A 20,396-nucleotide genomic window follows, 5' to 3' on the forward strand; every position below is an offset into this window, starting at 1 on the left:
GTTAGTGACCCGGACTTACTCTGAGTGGCACATGATGAGCTGGATGCGGAATGAAATAAGATACTGATCACACTAAAACCAGGAAATAAATGATTAAATTTATGCTTTTGGTGAATTTTTGTGGTTGTCAAAATGAGGGATATTGGTACTGATGAAATTGGATAATACATCACCTTCCTACTTGCTGCACCTGATGTCAGCATTAAGCATTCCCAGGTCAGGCATTGTGTAGCAGATGCAGAGTAAAGCTCCCTTTACTCTTCCTGAACAATGTACTATAATTCCAACTCCATTTCCCACACCAGCCATTTTTATATCTCTGACTGACTTTGCAAATTCAGTGCCAAACAATGGGTACTTTGTGTTGTGGGCACATCTTAACCAGAAATTGGGATGAGGCTGCCTAATCTCATTGCATGTGAGATTTTTACAGCCAGAGAGAGAAGGCTTTCATCTGGTCTGATTAATACGCAGGTTCCTGAAGTGTGCTATCCAAATCTATAAACAAAAGAAATCCATGCAGCACTGTTAATAAAAGTAGAAGGAAAGCATTAGGGAGTACTTTCAATAATACTAGACCCTCATCTAATCAGTAGTTCCACAAATGCCTATTTCAGTAATGTTCAGCACTATCACAACTCCTTTGTGCACACAGGCAGCTTTGTGCTGCTATAGGCTATAGACTGCTTAGTTTGACCTGGTTGCTTCACTGATACTGTTGTAGACATTACTGGAATATATTAAAGGATATGGAATTCGATGGAGCATGGAAAACTGGATTAAAAATTGGTTAGATGGCAGAAAACAGGGAGTAGGTGTCAGCAGGAGTATTTCAGAGTGGTTGTGGTTGGGTACTGGTGCCTCAGGGGTTTTAATTCTGGAGTCATTTCTATTTATTGTGTGCATCCATGATTTGGACAGAGGCCTACAGAGAGCGGTGTTGAAATTTACAGACGATACCAAAATAGGAAGCATAGTTCTTGAGAAGACCAAAGGAAGCAGCAAAGGGATATTGATAAGATGGTGAAATGGATTAAAACGTGACAGATGGAATTAATTGTCAGTAAGTATGAGGTGATATATTAATATCAATGGAAGTAGGGTCAGTGTCGTGGAAGAGCAGAGTGATTTGCAGTTACAGGTTCACAAGACAGTAAAAGCAGCACCTCAGATTGATATGGCTATAAAAATAAAATAGAGGTATAGAAAATAAAAACTAAGACAATGATGAGCTTTTAGAAAACCTGAATAAGACCTCAGTTAGTGAACTGTGTGCAGTATTGGACTCCACACTTTAGGCAGGATATTTAAGACTTTAGAGAAGGTACAACTCATTCACGAGGATGCTACCTGGAAATACAAAGATGCAGAAAGACTTGAAATACTGAGTCTTTTTTTGTTGGAACAATACAAGAGTATGGGCCAATAAGATATAAGTGTTTAAAATTATGAAATGATGGGACAGGGTAGAGCGAAGTAGATTGCTTCCTGTAGTTGAGGGGTCAGTTATGAGGGGTCATGGATGCAACATTAAATGCAAGAGATTTAGAACAGAGAACAGGAGAAACTTCTTTACACAGAAAGTTGTGAGGATGTGGAATTCATTTCCTGGGTTGTGGTTGAGCCAGAAACTATGTCAACACACAAGATTAAACTAGATAGGTGAATGCAAAAGGTAAGGGTTGAAGGGGTTTGGGAACAAGTTGGGCAACTGGGGTTAGAACTAACTGCTTACATGGAAGGTAAATGCAAACATTGCCTGTTTGGGCTAAAAGGCTTGTTTCCGTGTTGTACCTTCTATGTATTTCTATATATCAGTTCGTTTGCCAAACTTTGAATTCTGTATGAGGAAACTCTGATCAAAGCTATGGAGAGTTTTCTTTATTCCGTGCTTTACGCTGGTGACTGGGTTCTTTAACTATTGTTAAACTCTTGTGTCGATCAATTGCAGAAAGACCTCCAAATACATGGCTGCAAAATACACCAAAAGACAAGATAATCTTACAAGAAGAAACAGTTTTTAATATTACAAGCTCATATGACTAGTAGATGCTAGCATGTAAAAATTTAATGCATTTATTGCATATTCCCATTCCGGTTTCAATTTAAAATAAATGGGCTAATTCTTCCAAAATAATGGTGAAAGGAAATTTAGACAAAGTTTTAAGCATTCATGTCTTAAATGCTCATTTGAAGGAGTACTCAAGATTGAAAGTACTCTACTCACGCTTTCCTTCTGCATTAATGAAAACAGAGCCACATCAGAGATAGAAATCCACAGGCCTGCTCTTCTACAATTCGGGGGTGAGGAATTGTTAGGAATTTCTGTTCTTAATGGTAGAATGCAATGTTACAATGAATCCGATTACAGACAAATATCAAGTTATTATAGTCTCAGATTATTATCTGAAATTGCAAACCTAGTGAAAATCTGATTGAAAGCCAGTCCTAGAGTTGAAAGGGTCACATTCTGATCCACTATGCATTCAGTCCCCTTAACTAAACACTTTAAAATTGGCCCCATTTCCTCTAATACAGCATAAATCATGCTGAAACATTCATTTATTATCTTCGAACACTCGTGCAAAAGCTGGGAAGCATTTAGTGAACAAAAGACCCAAGTATCCGTGATACAATTATTCATATTATGCAATATATGTCAGGGATGAATGTTACCTCTCTTTAATGTTTGGTTCATGTATGTAATAAAAAACATAGCGACTTTCAAGGGCAGTTTCTGGTATTTAAAAGCTAAATCCTGCTCCAACAGATACTCACTATTTGGTTTAAGTCTCCTACCCACATGATGTGTGGCTGTATTCCACATACCAGAAAATTCCCTCCAACACCCATTACCTTCACTTGTGCTTTTTATCTGTCCTTCCCTTCCTACCAGTAGTATTGACTCTTGCTCCCCCAAGTAAGATGTCCCAATGTTGGGAGTGGGGTGGGGGAGGGAGAGATATACAGCATGCCATCTCAAGGTCTGGAAATATACTTGTCCACTGCTTCACTGAGCACCTGACTGTGGGAGGAACATTACAGCTAGGAGGGCAGCAAGGACTCAAAAGAATCTCTGCAGCAACTTAGGGGTGATAGAAGGATTACCAATTTAGAGAACCGGTAAAGAGAGGGTGTAGAAGGTTCAAGCTGACATCAGGTAGACTGACATGGGTGGACTCAGAGGTCGGATAAGGCCAAAGGGTAAAAGAGATATAGCGCTCAATCAAATCCATACCATTTTCTGAATTCTTTAAAAGAAAAAAAAATCAACAGTACTCCTTAGAACCAACTGATAAGTTTACACACTCTAGAGTGTACAATGTCAACCTAATTAACTGTCCTTTATAGGAGCTCCTGACATGTTTATGGATTGAGCAAAGAAAAATTATTTTACTCACCTTTTTGTCACTGTCCAGAATACCTCCTGAATTGTTCAGAAACATCACTTTCAGGGGTTGCATTAACTTGGCAATTGTCGCTGTGACAGACAAGGAATTTAAAAGCACCAATTGTCCATCGGAGGTCTCTCCCACAGAGCAAACGATAGGAATGTGACCTGACTCCAGGCTCCAATTTAACAGATCTTCCTCCACTGTAACTACGCTCCCAAAACTACACAATAGAAAGCAGAGTCAATGCAATTGCCACTGCAGTCCTTGGTGTATAATTTGGCAGCCAAAGAACATATTGTAAGAACATAAGAAATAGGAGTAGATAGATGTAAACTATTTCCTTTGATGATGGAGTTCAGAACAAGGGGCATAAATTTAAATTAGAGATAGACCATTCAGCAATGATGTCCGGAAGCGCTTCTTCACATAAAAGGTGGTGGAAATTTCTAATTCGCTCCTCCAAAAAGCTGTTGAAGCTAGGTCAAATGAAAATTTCAAAATGGAGACTGATAGATTTTTGTTGGGCAAGTGTATTAAGGGATATGAAACCAAGTTAGGTAAATGGAATTAGGGTGCAGATCAGCTATGATCAAATTGAATGGTGGAACAGGATCGAGGCACTGAATGGCCTACTCCTTTTTCTAAATTTTAAGTAAGAACATTAAAGAAATACACGATGAGGTCCTTCAATGGACCTTTCAGGCTAAATATTTCATCTATTGAATGTGAATGAAATCTTTATGGACATACAGCCCTGTATTTTTCTAAATTCATTCTTGAGCTTATATAGGTTGAAAATTGAATCAATAAATTAATTTTTGGACCGCTACACTGCTGAATAAAGGAGCCATTTCTGCTCCATTCCCAAGGTTGAGGCGTTATGTGATAATGGGGACTAAATTCTCTTTTTAATGAAAAAGGGAGAATACCCATTCTTCTCCATTTTGAATGACCTGCTAACAAAATCAGTTAAATTGCATGATTTGAAGCCGAAATTTCTGAGCTACAATTCTGTTGCTAAATTGTTCGTTCACAGAAAAAAGTAGGGATGTTCCTGCTTAAGAGAAATTTCGCCCTCAACATTTTGGAACTTAGTTGTAACAGTTCAGTACCTATCGCTGCTTACCACTACTAATCATTTGAGAGGTGCTCAGTCATACACATGGATAGGTATGATAGTAGTTCTGTGCTAGGGCCAGTGATTCCTTCCTCATGGGTGGGGGGTGGGGGGAGGAGGAGGGAAAATCAGTCCACCTTTTAGTGTTTCTCCTCTCCTTTTCCAGCATAACTAATATTAGAACTGGAAAAATTAAATCTCTATCTCAAAGTTTATCATTTCTCCAGTTAGTGTTATATGCTATGCAATATACAGTGAAGCAAGACCATATGCTCATATGGTCTTTACTTTATACTTTAAAAATGATTTGATTATTTTGTCTTTACTGTATGCCATTGGCATTCAACTTGTTTCTTGATTCCCTGTCCTACAAATCACTGATATTTTAGATTTAACAACTTTGCCTGTCATACTTAAAAATAGCTGTACCTGTTGTGAGATGAAGACTCCTCTGCTTGCAGTAAGGATCCTCCATTAAAAAATGGCATAGTGACAGCTGAATTTCTGTGCAGTGCATCAGTTAGTATCCTGCAATTCCTGAGTAATAAGGATTTGGTTTCAGTGAATGAATTTGATCTGTCTTCAGCATGCTGGCACGATAATCCCATCACAACCATAGGTTTCATGTCCATACGTTGCAGGAATGCCAGGCCGAATGCTAGACTGGATACCATCTCTTTCGAGCAAAAGATCTCTTCATCCACCTAACAGATGTAAATATAGGTTAGCCAATACCATAAATCAGTTCATGGTGGTGGCTGTAATGCTTCTATTTTCAGATTATTAACATATGACATATTTAGCCTCTACTTCCCACTGCCCGTTGGTAAGTTTTTTTTTAAACCATGGGTCATATGAATTCTGGGTCAGGTTCAAAGTGTCCTTCTGTAACCTGCTCACGCCCTCACAAATCCATCTCCGTCATCTAAAAAGAAAATTTCCTTGCTATTTTAGTTCAACTGAATTTTAAAACCAATTGAGCCACAGAACTCTTCGTTGCAAAGATTTACAGCACACATTCTATCATTTTGACACTTTTCCCACCCACTGAAAACTGTGGGAGAGTCATAATGTAATGTTATTCTTTGAAGGGATGCACTTTTTCCTGCTCTCTCATGCTTCTTTTAAATCAATAGAAGCACAAGAGTGGTTGCATTACAAAAAAAAATTCTGCAGTGTATTATGCCAGAAGAGTCACAAAGCCCTCCCTGAAACTGGAGGTGAAACTTCCAGTGTTATAAAACACAAGAAAAAAAAATCAGGAATGGAAAAAGGTTCTTTGGTCCATCAAAGTTCATCTTTCTAATACCTTAACCCGTCAATTTAGCATCCAGCTGTATTTTAATAGCCCTAATGTTCTTGCTTCTAATACCCCTTCTGTCAGCATTCATGTTAAAACATAAATTTATCAAAATACAACAATTTTCAAACTCATTCCAAGAGTGATATTTCTAGCATGGCACCATTTTTGATTTAGTTTTGTGTGTTTTAGGAATCTATATGAAGATTTACTACAAACAGTTGGCAATTGTTTCTTTTTCTTCATGTCATGACCTAAACTCCAAATATACTGGCCAATCTTCCCTCCATCTTTTTTGACTTTGCATATCTTGCAATGCTTTGTCAAGTGTCAAACCAGTATCCTCAACAGCTTCTTGTTGTTACTGCACCCATTCTGGATCCACAACTGTACTTTTTGAACATGTGCTTGGGTAGCTGTCTTCCATCTGTGAGAAAAATGCCTGGTCATTGCTTCTGCTGTCATTGGATGCTACTGTCCAGATTTCTCTGTAGATTAAGCCTATGGCTACATAGCGGCGCAGTGGTTAGCACCGCAGTTTCACAGCTCCAGCGACCCGGGTTCAGTTCTGGGTGCTGCCTGTGTGGAGTTTGCAAGTTCTCCCTGTGTCTGCGTGGGTTTCCGCCGGGTGCTCCGGTTTCCTCCCACAGCCAAAGACTTGCAGGTTGATAGGTAAATTGGCCATTGTAAATTGCCCCTAGTGTAGGTAGGTGGTAGGAGAATGGTGGGGATGTGGTAGCGAATATGGGGTTAATGTAGGATTAGTATAAAAAATTACCATTACATACATAAGTTTTCTCATGCACCACCTTCAATCAGCATCAAAAGAATAGGCAACTATGGTTTGCATGAATAACAAGGAGGAATATACTTCACTAGTTTATCAACATGTTGTCTTCCTTTGCTGAATTCCAGCATGTAATTCAGTTTCTAACAGCATTCCAGGCCTGTGCAGTTCTATTCTGTATATCTTTTAAATCCAGTAGTCTTTTGTGATCAATTAGTTAGGTTCCTTTGAACACTATTTACTCTAATGTTTTCCAATTTGATCTTGCTAAGCTTTCAGAATGGAGGCAAGCATATATCCAGTCAGTGCAACACTCATTTACACACTCAAACTGCTTCCTGACTAAATAGGCTTCTGTTTATCAGTTTTGGCACACTTCCTCTGATTCAGCTGTAAACACTACACTACGATCATATTTTAAGTGTATCCGCATCCAATGATTGAAGCTGATCCAACTTTAGCACTCTGCTGTTATTTAACACACAGATCAGTCTGGAACAAGCAAAGGATCAGTTGACGAGACTTTTGGCACACCAACCTGTTAGTTCAACATTATCATTACTACAGTTTTGGCTTGATCCTTTATTTTTATGATTGAGCTTCATTGGACATAGTAATGCTCTTTTTTTTTTCCAAAGATCTACTGGATTTGATGAAACGCTTTCTTGCAGTTGAAGAGTTTGGAATTTTTGTCTACACTCAATGCAAATCCATGAATTACTGCAGCACAGATTATGAACTAGTTAAAATTAGCATACCTTTCCACATGATATTCAGTGTATGACTTCTAAGAACATCTTGTCTGTGCAATTGAAGAGTTTATTGTCCTCAATCAAACATGGTAATGTTTAGCAAAACTAATTTAATGCTGAAAAGTTTAGATGGTATCTGCTTTATGAATCCTTTGCAGAATCCCAAAATTCAATATGTATTGGTCAATGTATTCCTTTCTTGTCACATCACATGGTGCAGTGTCCATGTTTGCGAAATCACGATTGTATCACAGGAGATGTCATCTGTCTCTGGCCCCAAAGTGGTAGAGAAACAATGAACATTGTATATGATTATGAGCAAGAATGAAAAGAAGGTGCAGAAAGTCACAAGTTATCTAGAACAACACCTTCTAGAGCAAGATCCAAGAGAGAAAATCGTCTTGATCTTGAAATGATAAATTGTCAAACTTCAATCTCACTTTTACAATGTCACGTTAACCTTTCCTCATCTCTCAATTCCCTTGTAACTGCAGTATATCATCCTCTTATTATATGGTAGGATAAGTGAGTGTGGTGGCACCTCACATCAACTGAAGGGAGTGTAGGAGTATTTGTAGGAGTAATTTTGAGTTCAGGCTAGAGCCTCACCTGGCGAGAGCACATATTGGGAATTCAGGTGCCTCTTACAGTTTTCCATTGCGAAATAAATGCACATATTGGGAATTTCACCATATGGATGGAACATTTTGGTTATTCCTATATTAACAAAGGTTATGACTACCTTCATTTTATGAACATAAAAAGCCAAGACAGTGTGCATTATTCAAGTGGGTTTAAAGTCCGTCCAGCAGAGGATGAGAGGAATCAACGGCCACTAATAAATCAATTGCTTAATAGCTCTTTGTGCTTTGAGCAATCTTAAATACAAAGCCATACCAGCGGACACCATTGTTTTGCCTGGTTTGAAAATCATGTGAAAGTGTAAAGGTGACAACACTGTATTTTGACCGCATGAGAACGATTAAAAATAATTTGGGTTTGATACACACAAACTACAGGCCCATGTTTTTTATTTAAAAAACAGGCAAAATCACGAGTGGGAGGAGAGTTTCACAACTTTCCAATTGTATTTTGTAAATTGAACACCAAATCTTTAAGTAAACAAAAAACAAGCCGATAAGTTTATTTGAGGCACAGAGATGATTTACAAGTTTCCGCCAAAGTTGTTACTGTGCCTTGTTGCTGTTGCACTTACCTCCACCATTGCGAAGAGTTTGTTGTTGCTGCTACTGCCGGTGCTAGCGTTTTGAAACTGGGTTAACCAGTAGCGGGCTTCCCTGGGATCGGCGCCGATCTCGTTCAGGAATAATTTCACGTCCCTGTAGACAAGGGAGCGGGTGGCCCGGTGGTGATTGACCAGCGGCACCGAGCGATCCGCCTCCTGTGTCGCACTGTTTCGCGAATTGTTGTGCCCGCTGGCTTTCACGGTGCTCAGCTGGCGGAGCCCCGGGACCGGGGCGCAGGAGGAGGCTCCCAGGACATGTTTCGAGGAGAGGAACTGTCCGGCTTTGGCCACGGCCCTTGTGCCGGCAGATGCCGAACTCGCTGTAGCCATTGACTGACAATCTGATTTGATCGATGCTGCACCCGGATCCTGTAACTTTGCAACCCAGCGCTGAAAGTGACGAGTGCCGCTGGAGAAACTGAGGAGCGCACACCGGGCTGTCAATCACCCCCATTTCAGCAGCTGCTACACGCCCAGTCTCCGCCTCAGTCTCTCCAAAACACCTTGGCATGAGGTCAGGGCACCTATTCCACATTCTAGGCTCCTTTCCTTGCTTAACAAGGGCACATACTACATATATCACCACGAATTATTGGGGGGGGGGGGGGGGGAAACACTGACAGATTGCAGAACAATTGAAATACAAAAAAAAAGACTTTAAACAGATAAAACTTCTAAAGTTCAGCCTCAGCTGGAGTATTGCTTCAAGTTCTGGACGCTGCACTTTAGGAAAGACGTGAGGGCATTGGAAATAATGCCTGGCTCGGGTATAAAATTAAAACCCCACCTGACAACTGCCAACCCGAACGTTACCCGGGCCCGAGTCCTTTATTTTTTTTAAGTGCCCGACCCGACCAGAACCCAACACGTAGTCGGATTTGGTCGGGTAGCCAGGCTTTACTGCAGAGTGCGGAGCCCAGACTGCACGTTTCCCGCCTTGAAGTCCTGAATGTTCATTTGAAGATTACTTCCCGGAGCAAGGTAGCACTGTGTCCACGTCCAGCCCTACCCAAGGCCAACCAGAATGCTGGACCCGGAAGAGAGGCCCGACCTGACCCCAACCCGACACATGTCGTCTGGTCTGGTCGGGTTCGGGTCGGGTAGCTACAGTTTAATTGGAAAGAGTACAGAAAAGATTCACGAGAATGGTTCCAGGGATGAGGAATTTCAGTTATGAAGATAGATTGGAGAAGTTAGGACTGTTTTCCTTGGAGAAGAGAAAGCTGAGAGGTGATTTGATAAGAGGTATTCAAAATCATGAGGGGTCTGGCGAGAGTAGATACAGAGAAACTTCCCATTTGTGAAAGGATGGAGAACGAGGGGGCACAGATTTAAAATATTTGGTAAGAGAAGCAAAGGTGACATGAGGAAAAACTTTTTCACACAGCGAGTGGTTAAGGTCTGGAATGCGCTGCCTGAGAACATGGTGGAGGCAGGTTCAATTGAAGCATTCAAAAGGGAATTAGACAGTTATATGAAAAGGAAGAATGTGCAGGGTTACAGGGAGAAGGCAGGGGAATGGAACTGAGGGAATTGCTCTTTCAGAGAGCCAGTACGGACATGGTGGGCTAAATGGCCTCCTTCTGCACTGTAACAATTCAGTGATTGTATTTTCCTTCATTTTAATGACATTTTGAGGAAAAGTGGTAGGGCAAATGGATTTCACGGGAACGTCACAACAGGGAGCGAAGTTAGAGTTAAAATGCCAAATAGTTCAAAGTCCAGGCCACATGAACGCAACGTGTCAACCCTCCAGGATTGCCCCAGAGTTTTTCAGACATTAGGGATTTATGGCGAGCAACCTGGGAGAAACATAAAGGCATCAAAGATAGTTATTAAGTTATTAGCCAAGGGTAAGAGCGGGCTGTTTGGATGATGGCCAAGAATTATCCAATCGGATAACGAAAGATCTGTCCGCTTGCCAATCCGCCATGGGAAGGTGGGGCACCATGATATGGACATGTAGGGGTGGCCAATGGCAAGTGTATGTGGGGTGGGGTGGGATGGTTGGAGATGGAAGGATATATGATGGATGACACATCCAAGAACTGTTGGCAATCCCATGGTGAACTGATGGATAGATAAATGAGGTAATAATGGAATAAACTGAATAGCTTATCAGCCACATTCCTTCATATGTTGCATTTACAACATGTTTTTTTCACATTTATGGGCTGAATGGCCTACTCCTCCTATATCTTTAATCAAAAGCATATGTATAATTGTTATTTAAATTTCTTGTGATATATTTTAACCCAGGCAGGGTTAGACATTATGGCCAAAAAGATGGCACTCTGAGGCATCCCCTACCATCCGCCATGGCTCAGTGGTGGCACGCTCATCTCTGAGTCAGAAGGTTGTGGGTTCAAGTGCCACTCCTAGGTTGGTATAGTGATCTGCGTAAGGACAGGTCCTCTGCTCATTTCTCCATGCCTCATGGTCTTGTGCTTTCCTCTTCAATTGCTCATAGGAGCCTCCCATTTTCAAGTTCAAGTTGTCTAACATCATCATTCTCTTTCTCCCACTTGGTCTTCATCCCTCTAATCTTCCTTTAGTTACCTCCTTCAACAAGTTCTCATGCCTTAGAATATGGCCAATCCAACCTTGTTGCCTTTTCTTGATGATATTCACGAATGATCTATCCTCCTCCACCATCTTGAGAACTTCTTCATTGCTCTTGTGTTCTCTGCAAATGACCCACTCCATCCTTCTCCAGAGCAACATAGTGCAGCGCTATCTCAGTTGGAAGTGCTGTCTTTCTGATGTGGTTCTAAACTGAGACCCTGTCTGTCCACTCAGGTGGATGTAAAAGATTGTTTGGGTGACTATGTTGGAATGTCTACAGGGAGTTTTTCCTGGTGTTGTCAATATTTATCTCTTACTCAACATCACAAAAAAAAACTTGGTTATTATCTCATTGTGGTTTGTGGGAGCTTGCTGTGCATGTTTCCTACATTACAACAGTGGCTGCACTTCAAAAATACTTAATTGGGGCACCCTGAGATCGTCAAAGGTGGTAGATTTAAGCAGGTTTCTTTCTATATGAAAATCTTTCAGTGATGATTCTCACTCTAATTTCTCTGCCCTCTAAAGGGGAATCTGGGCTTTGCCAAGTGCTTATCCTCAGCACTACAAACATCAAAAACTCAGTGGTATTGACAAATTGCACCTCCATGCTTACTTTCCATAAGTTGGGTTGCACAACACCTAGTCACTGTGAAGTAAACATTTAGTTGATACTGAGAAGCAGCGCATATATCAATGCAGTATCTTTCATTCAGAGGCATGTTCCTTGTTTTAATTTATTCTTTCTGTGTGTTTCTTTTACCCTAATTTATGATCTCACACTTACTAAAATATATCTTCAGTTTTAGTTTTAAGGGGTTCCTCAACAACAATTTACATCCATTTTGGGGTCTTCATGTAGGTGGACATCATACTTTACAAGTGGGAGAGATGGGCACCAAGCAAGAAGTTAAGGGTTATTTAGGGTAGACCAATGGCATGATTGAAAATGTTGTTATTTGAGGAGATTTTTGAAAATATGGGAAATTATGCCAAAGAAAAATGGTCCTGGAAGAGAATTCCAAAGGGAAGGAGCATGGTGATTAATAATTAGCCTCTGGTGGAACTAATGGAGTTGAGAATAAGCAATAATTCGGAGTTAGAATGTGCGTGCTGGGAGGTTGGACTGGTGAAAATTTCCTGAATGTTGAACTGGCGAAAATTTCCCGGATAGAGTGGAGCAAGGCCAGAGAGATCTCAAAATTGAGTTGTTGGGCACAGAGACTCCATGGAGCTTTATAAAGACAAGGTGATGGGGTGTGGAGGAGGCCATCAAATATAGAGTCTGAATTGGTAAGAATTTAAAGGGTGGAGATGGAGTGACTGATGAGTTGATCTTCAAAGTGACAGAGCCATGGTAGCGAAAATGTTCAAGAGGTAAAAGAGGCAATCTTGCTGATGGGTTGACTGTATTGTTTAAAATTCAGATCGGTATCAAATGGAATGCTTGAAGATGCAGCAAAGAAGACGGATGGAATTGGTGCCAGAGGTACAAAGGTGTTGGCAAGAGCTGAACAGTATTTTCAACATTGCCCAGTAGAAACTTTGTCTTATCCAGGACTTGATGGAGGATGGACAGTGAGACAGAACAGCAACAGCTCTTCATTTGGTGATGGTGGAGGAGAGAGACTGGATATTATCAATACATATGTAGAAGCTGATTCTATGTGGCTAATTTTAACCGAATTCTCATGCCATTTTACACTGTACCCGATTTTACTCTCCATTGCAGTGATTTTGTTGGTGTAGATTGTATTTGCAACATAGAGGGAGATCAAAATTGGAGACCTAGGGTACACTGGAACTGAGCTCGTGTGGATGTGAGATGCCAGTGTAAGAGATGTACGAATTTATGCCTATCTATTTATGCACAGTGGCGCAGTGGTTAGCACCGCAGCCTCACAGCTCCAGTGACCCGGGTTCATTCTGGGTACTGCCTGTGCAGAGTTTGCAAGTTCTCCCAGTGACCGTGTGGGTTTTCGCCGGGTGCTCTGGTTTCCTCCCACAGCCAAAGACTTGCAGGTTGATAGGTAAATTGGCCATTATAAATTGCCCCTAGTATAGATAGGTGGTAGGGAAATTGAAGGAAGGTGGGATGTGGTAGGAATATGGGATTAATGTAGGATTAGTATAAATGGGTGGTTGATGGTCGGCACAGACTTGGTGGGCCAAAGGGCCTGTTTCAGTGCTGTATCTCTAAATAAAAAAATAGAGGTTGGTATGAAATAAAAACAGAAAATTCTGGAAAATCTCAGCAGGTCTGGCAGCATCTGTGGAGAGGAAAAACAAAGTTAACATTACAGATCAAATACCCTTTATCAGAACTGGGAAAAGTTAGAAATGTAATTGGTTTTAAGTAGGTCAAATGGGGGAGGATGGAAAAAGAACAAAAAGGAACGTCTGTGATAGGGTAGAAGACGGGAGACATTAAATGACATAAGAGTTGGTGGGGCAAAGCCAAAGGGGGTGGTAATGGCACAGGTAAAGAAAGAAAAGATGGCTGGACTTTAAGAGCCGGCTGCTGATTTCGGCGACAAGCATAAAAAATGGTGGCCCGCATGTGCAGGCCGCACGGCAAAGAGCCGCCATGATCTCCCGCATGGCGCCTCATTTAAATAGCCAGGGTGGCCTTCCCTCCCCCAATCATGTGGAAAGGGGTGGGCTGTCCATCCTCGGCAATGGCATCAGCTGCCTTAGCACAGGCACTGGTGCCATTTTTAAAGTAGCAGCCAGCTTACCGACATATTTAAATTTAAAAAATATACCCCCAAAATTTATCAAATAAATTTCTAATGCCCCTCTTCCACCCGCCCAATAACAATTACATTCAGTATTTGCCCTTCCACCCCCCAAAACACTTACCTTTTAAATCTAATCCTCCCCCCGCCGACTCCACAAAGTTTAAAGGTCACCCTTACACCCATTCCGTTTATTTGACCCCGTCCCTCCACCTCCTGCACTGAAAATATTAACTCTTCCCCCACCGCCCCCCCACCTTCCCACCAGTATCACATCGGCTTTTCCCGGATGGAGAATTGAAGGTGCGGAAGTGCCGGCTGCCGTGCTGAAGATCATGGTGGGCCTGTAAGATCCCAGGTGAATGTATTGTAATTTATTCATTTAATTAGTTTACATATTTAAAGCCAGGTCCCATCGCCTAGTAGTGGGGGGCTGCCATGGAGCCTCACCGCCGCCAAGAGGATCGGGCTGGGACCTCCCATGTTGGCCTTCGTGGCAGGCCGCTGCTGGAACCATTTTCCACCCCCCACACCCCTGCCCCCCCCACCACAGAGCCCAATGTCATGGGCTTGGTAAAATACAGCCCGATGTGTCCAGAGGAGATGTGAATGGCAGAATAATGAACGCCATCCAAAAGCAAAATAAGAGTAAACAAGGTTAAGACTTAAACAAGAAAAGGAAAGAAAACGTTGGGGGTCGTGGTGGGGAGAGGAAAGATGTTATACTCGGAAATTGTAGAAGTCAATATTGAGTCCAGAAGGCTGTAAAGTGCCTAATCAAAAGTTTCATTGGAACACTGCAGCGGACCGAGGACAGACATGTCAATGTGAGAGCAAAGTGGAGAATTAAAATGGCAGGCTACTGGAAGGTCGGGGTCACGCTTGTGGATTGAATGGAGGAGTCCGGCAAAGCGGTCGCCCAATTTGCATTTGGTCTCCTCAATGTAGAGCAGACTGTGCAAGAAGTACATGTAAATTGCTGTTTCACCTGGCAGGAGTGTTTGGGTCTTGGATGGTGAGGAGGTAAAACAGCAGGTGTTGCATCTCCTGCACTTGCATGGAAATGTGCTGTTGGAAAGGGAGGGAGTATTGGGGGTGATTGAGCAGTGGACCAGGGTATTGTGACCATAGCTTCCAGCTTTTTCAAAGCCTGAATCCTACCACTACATGACCTGTTCACACATGTAGCATTAAAACAAATTGATAGATTGATTTACCACAACATAAACTGACATTAAAGAATTTGCTCATGCAATTATTCTGCTGAAATTAGAATTAATCAAAATGTGTAGACAGATTTTCCAGAATAGTTTATTACATTCATATTTACTCAGTAAAATGTGTTCAAACATGTACATTCTTGTGTCAAATTTCTCAACTCAAGCTTTTAAAAATCAAATTATGGGTTCATGAGCTGAAAAAGACATTAACACAAAAAAATGACATTCATACATGATAAAAACATTTTTTTCAACTCATTTTGCAAGTGAGAATGAATGTAAACAGCACCCACTGAGATGGGTGGCACAGTGGTGAAGTGGTTAGCACTGTAGCCTCACAGCTCCAGTGACCTGGGTTCAGTTCTGGGTACTGCCTGTGTGGAGTTTGCAAGTTCTCCCTGTGACTGCATGGGTTTCCACTGGGTGCTCTGGTTTCCCCCTACAGCCAAAGACTTGTAGGTTGATAGGTAAATTGGCCATTGTAAATTGCCCTAGTGTAGGTAGGTGGTAAGATAATTGAGGGAAGGTGTGGATGTGGTAGGGGACATGGGATTAATGTAGGGTTAGTATAAATGGGTGGTTGATGGTTGGCACAGACTTGGTGGGCCAAAGGGCCTGTTTTAGCACTGGATGACTCTATGACACTGAGACAGGCTTCACTTTGGATAAACCCTGATCTGCCTTATTATAAAATGGTAACTGTTGCATTTTGTCCATGGTGTGACACAGATTGGCTGTGGACAAGTCAGGAGGTAGTCTCAAGAATGACAGTGATGTAGTAATAGTTATAAATTGAGGATTGACTTCTAGGGAATGGATGAAAGTGGCATGGCCTCTGACATTGAATCCCAATCTCAGTCTAAATTTACATGAATATCCATCCTTAAATAATTGCATATGTTTAAAACATAAATTTAAGATGGTGACTCCCAAAGTGGGAAGCCAGGTCAAACTAAGAAAATAGGATTCAGCAGGGATGTTTGGTGAACATTTTTACTCAACATCTGAATGTTGAGTAATTAAAATATTAATTGTTAACATTTTCATTAACATTTTATCATTTAATGTGCAAAAGGTGAACAAGGAAAATAGATTTATGAGGCTGTAAGACATATTACAGATTTTGAGTAGGCAAAGCTGGTCTATCAAAAAGGGCAGACTTGTCAGGTTTAAAAGCTTTCTTTTATTTCCAAGAAGTCTTGCCTCGTTTTAAAATTAAGAAAAAATCTTCATAGTTTCCAACCACCTGTCATATAAATTATCATCTTACATTAAACATAAGTGGTGTTGCTTCTTCACACAATCTATTTTTATGACACTTGATTAATTTCTATCTTACCATATTTCATAACCATATGTACAGTCATACCCTGTGATGACTAATCAGAACACCATTGCCTTCTTGCCACACAGGTTTGATTCAGTGCAAAATCTGCCTGATAATAAATAAGAAATTAAAGAGACGCAGCCAGAGAGACTTTTGAGACACAATTAATGCAATTGATTCTTTGCCAAAACAGATGGTATCTTCTGACTTTGCTGGCCAAGCTGCAGAGACTGAGAGCAACTCTCAAATCTCCCTGTTGATTCCTTATAGATCACAGGGTGCCAGAAAATGCTAAATTTGCAACACTTTAGATGGCTTGTGAGCAGACAATCTTTTCAGAGTGAAGCTAACAGAATTTCTAGGCACTAAATCTGATCTATATATGATTGCGTGATTCAGTTTGGATCATAGTAAATGTTAGGAGTATAAAGTGGAAAAGTGTGAACTTGTCCACTTTGGCCAAAAGAATAGAAAAACAACATATTATTTAAATAGCGAGACATTGCAGAACTCTGGGATGCAAAGGGATCTGGGTGTCCTAGTACAAGAAACACAAAAAGTTAGTATGCAGGTACAGGAAGTGATTAAGAAGGCAAATGCAATGTTGTTGTTTATTGCCAGCATTGGTGAGACCACATCTAGAGTATTGTGTACAGTTTTGTTCTCCTTACTTAAGAAATAACATAATTGCGTTGGAAGCAGTTCAGAGAAGGTTCAGTCGACTGATTTCTGGGATGGGAGGGTTATCTTATGAGGAAAGGCTAGACAAGTTGGTCTGTATTCATTGGCTTTTAAAAGGATGAGAGGTGATCTTATTGAAACATACAAGATCCTGAGGAGACTTGACAGGGTGGATGTTGAAAGGATGTTCCCCTTGTGCGAGAGACTAAAACTAGGAGGCACAGTTTAAAATAGGGGGTCTCCCATTTAAGACAGAGATGAGAAGAATTTTTTTCTCTGACGGTTATGAGTCTGTGGAACTCTCTTCCCTGGAGAGTGGTGGAGGCAGGGTCATTGAATGTTTTTAAGGCAGAGGTAGACAGATTCTTGACAAACAAGGGAGTCAAAGGGAATCGGGGATAGGCAGGAAAGTGGAGTTGAGACCACAAACAGATCAGCCATGATCTTATAGAATGGCAGAGCAGGCTTGAGGGACTGAATAAACTACTCCTGTTCCTAGTTTGTATGTTTGTATAGGATAGTGTCATCACATTCAATACAATAATGGAGTTGTCTAGGAGATAAACCTGTGTTTAAGTTGAACTGGAAATTTGTTAATAGTTTCTTAAAAAGACGTTGAGCAGAATTTCTACCGACCTGATCTGCAGGGAGCAGGCTGGTCAGAAGTCCAGAGGAATATGCAATTCAAGATTCCCAATGTGCTGTGGAGCTTTAACTCCACAGTGTGTCACTGATTGTTTCCCTACCCGGAGGCCAAACCTAATTGACAGTCGGGCAAGGAGCTTGTCAGTGAGAGCTGCAGCTGTGCAGCAGGTTAGTCTGTGCAGGGAAGCGGGGGGGTGGGGGGGGTATGGTGTGACTGGAGGTCAATTGGAGGGGAAGAGGAAGGAGGGGTGCCAATTGGAGGAATGGGTCAATCAGAGGGGAGGATCAGAGAAGCGAAGGAGGGTGAGTAAATTGGAGGGGAAGAGGATAGGGGTGCATCAGAGGGGTGGGTTTGATAAGAAGGGAGGAGGAAGGGTGGGATTGATTGGAGGGGAGGAGGTTGGAAGGGTCGATCGGAGGGTTGGTTGGAGTGGAAGGGGAGGGTTGATTGGACGGGAGGTGGGGTTGATCAGTGAGGAGCTTAATCAGAGAGGAGAAGGAAGGGATGGATCGATTGGAGGAGGGGTGGGTTTAATCGGGTGGGTTGCTGCTCCAGGTGGGGAGATCAGGTTCCTGGAGGGGTGGTAGGTCAAAGGCGTCATGTGCGGAATCGGAGGCTTGTGGAAGTTTGAAGGCCTTGGTGGGTGGGTGGGGGGGGGGGGTATGGATGCAGCAGCAGTGGGGGATTATGGATCAGAGGCCTAGTGGTGGGGAGGTCAGGGCCTGATTGCGGGTTGGTGGGAGGCCAGAGGCCTGGTGGTGAGATTGATGGCCTCGGGGTGTGGGGGTTGGGGGCGGAGGAAGTCATGGGGTGTGGGTGGGGCCCAATTACGGAGGCTTCACAGGCAGGCACCTGGATCCAGAAGGCACATACCTTCTGAATCCACCAAATCCTCATCTCAGTGAAGCAGCTGGGTTTCCCAAATTTAAGTAAAACCGGCTGACAGCAGTTAAAATTTAAGACCTGCATGACAACGAGGCGTGCAGCCTAAATATATTTAAAATCATTCATGCACCAAGCTCGCCCCATCAATCTGGTCCTTTTCTTGGACAAAACAATGGCCATCATTTATTTTGCATTAAATTTTATTGCATGTCAACTGAAATATAATTGGTATTTCCACCAATTGATAATGTTCCGGTAATTTTTTCTAAAGGGTTTCTGTAACACTACTTGTTAGTTATTGAGCACTCAGCTGTTCAGAAGGTTTAATTGCTGGGAACATTTGTTCAAATGCCAATTCAGTTCTTGGATGTTTAACAGTGTTTGCTGACTAGGAATGTTCCAATAAAGCAGAGATTTTGCTCAATAGGCAGGTATTCCCTTTTAAGAGGTTCACATTTTTTTTTATTTGTTTCATGGGATGTGAGCATCACTGGCAAGGCCAACATTTGTTGCCCATCCCTAATTGCCCTTGAGAAGGTGGTGGTGAGCTGCCTTTTTAAACCGCTGCAGTCCATCTGGTGCGGGTACGCCCACAGTCTTGTTAGGGAGGGACTTCCAGGATTTCAATCCAGTGACAGTGAAGGAAGAGTGATATATTTCCAAGTCAGGATGGTGTGTAGCTTGAAGGGGAACTTGCAGATGGTGGTGTTCCAATGTGTCTGTTACCCTTGTCCTTCTAGGTGGTAAAGGTCACAGGTTTGGAAGGTGCTGTTGAAGGAGGCGTGGTGAGTTGCTGCAGTGCATCTTATATATGGTACACACTGCTGCCACTGTGCATTGGTGGTGGAAGGAGTGAATGTTGAAGGTGGTAGATAGGGTGCCGATCAAGTGGGCTGCATTGTCTTGAATAGTGTCGAACTTCTTGAGTATTGTTGGAGCCACACTCATTCAGGCAAGTGGCAAGTATTCCATCACACTCCTGACTTGTGACTTGTAGATGGAGGACAGGCTCTGAGGAGTCAGGAGGCGGGTTACTCACCGCAGAATTCCCAGCCGCTGACCTGTTCTTGTAACCACAGTTATTTATGTGACTGTTCCAGTTCAGTTTCTGGTCAATGGTAAACCCTAGAATGTTGATAGTGGGGGATTCAGCGATGGTAATGCCATTGAAAGTCAAGGGGAGATGGTTAGATTCTCTCTTGTTGGAGATTGTCATTGCCTGGCACTTGTGTGGCTCAAATGTTACTTTGTGTGATATGAAATTGTATTGCATTTATGTCAATTATATAGTTTAATATGCTAGCCATTTTGAATCAGCTTTAAATCAACTACAATGGATTGGTGTTCATAAGAAAACCACCAATTTTTAAAAAATGCCTAAAAAATCAATAATGACTAAATCTTTGAAATTTCAAAGTTGTGGAAAGATCCTGTTTATGAATGTAGCCATTTTACTGTGGAGCTCCTAAGCAATTTAAATTTGCTGAATAAAATGACAACTTTTATTTCAATTAAAATTGTATCTTAATGTTTTTTTTTCCATTTACACCTATGTGAAGTTTGCCCTTGTGTTTTTTTTAACGTGTAAGATCTTGCTAATTGACACTATTATCTTTACATTTCTAAAAATAAATCTAAGTTTGAGTACCCTCAGGCATAAGAAAGAAAATTACTATGGTTATAAATAATCTGGTCCAAACCAGATAGTACATGAAGGATAAAGCTCTCCTAGTCATA

The 20,396-nt window shown here is 41.7% G+C and overlaps 1 protein-coding gene across 3 annotated transcripts in view; it reads right to left on the minus strand.

Annotated features, from left to right (window-relative positions):
• The window catches only part of nags (N-acetylglutamate synthase), a 51,453-nt gene extending 42,451 nt beyond the window's left edge, over positions 1–9,002 (minus strand). For all 3 annotated transcript variants that reach the window (XR_010969071.1, XM_068013326.1, XM_068013325.1), the window contains exons 1-3: positions 8,568–9,002; positions 4,942–5,216; positions 3,402–3,615 (exon numbers count right to left, since the gene is read on the minus strand). Coding sequence is in view for 2 of the 3 variants with exons in the window: in XM_068013326.1 (XP_067869427.1) it covers positions 3,402–3,615; positions 4,942–5,216; positions 8,568–8,927 (849 nt within the window). In the remaining variant the exon portion in view is untranslated. The remainder of the gene's footprint in view (positions 1–3,401; positions 3,616–4,941; positions 5,217–8,567) is intronic.
• Positions 9,003–20,396: the final 11,394 nt, after the last annotated feature.

This window comes from Heterodontus francisci, chromosome 33, assembly GCF_036365525.1.
Source record: "Heterodontus francisci isolate sHetFra1 chromosome 33, sHetFra1.hap1, whole genome shotgun sequence".
Classification (NCBI taxonomy): Eukaryota; Metazoa; Chordata; class Chondrichthyes; order Heterodontiformes; family Heterodontidae; genus Heterodontus; species Heterodontus francisci.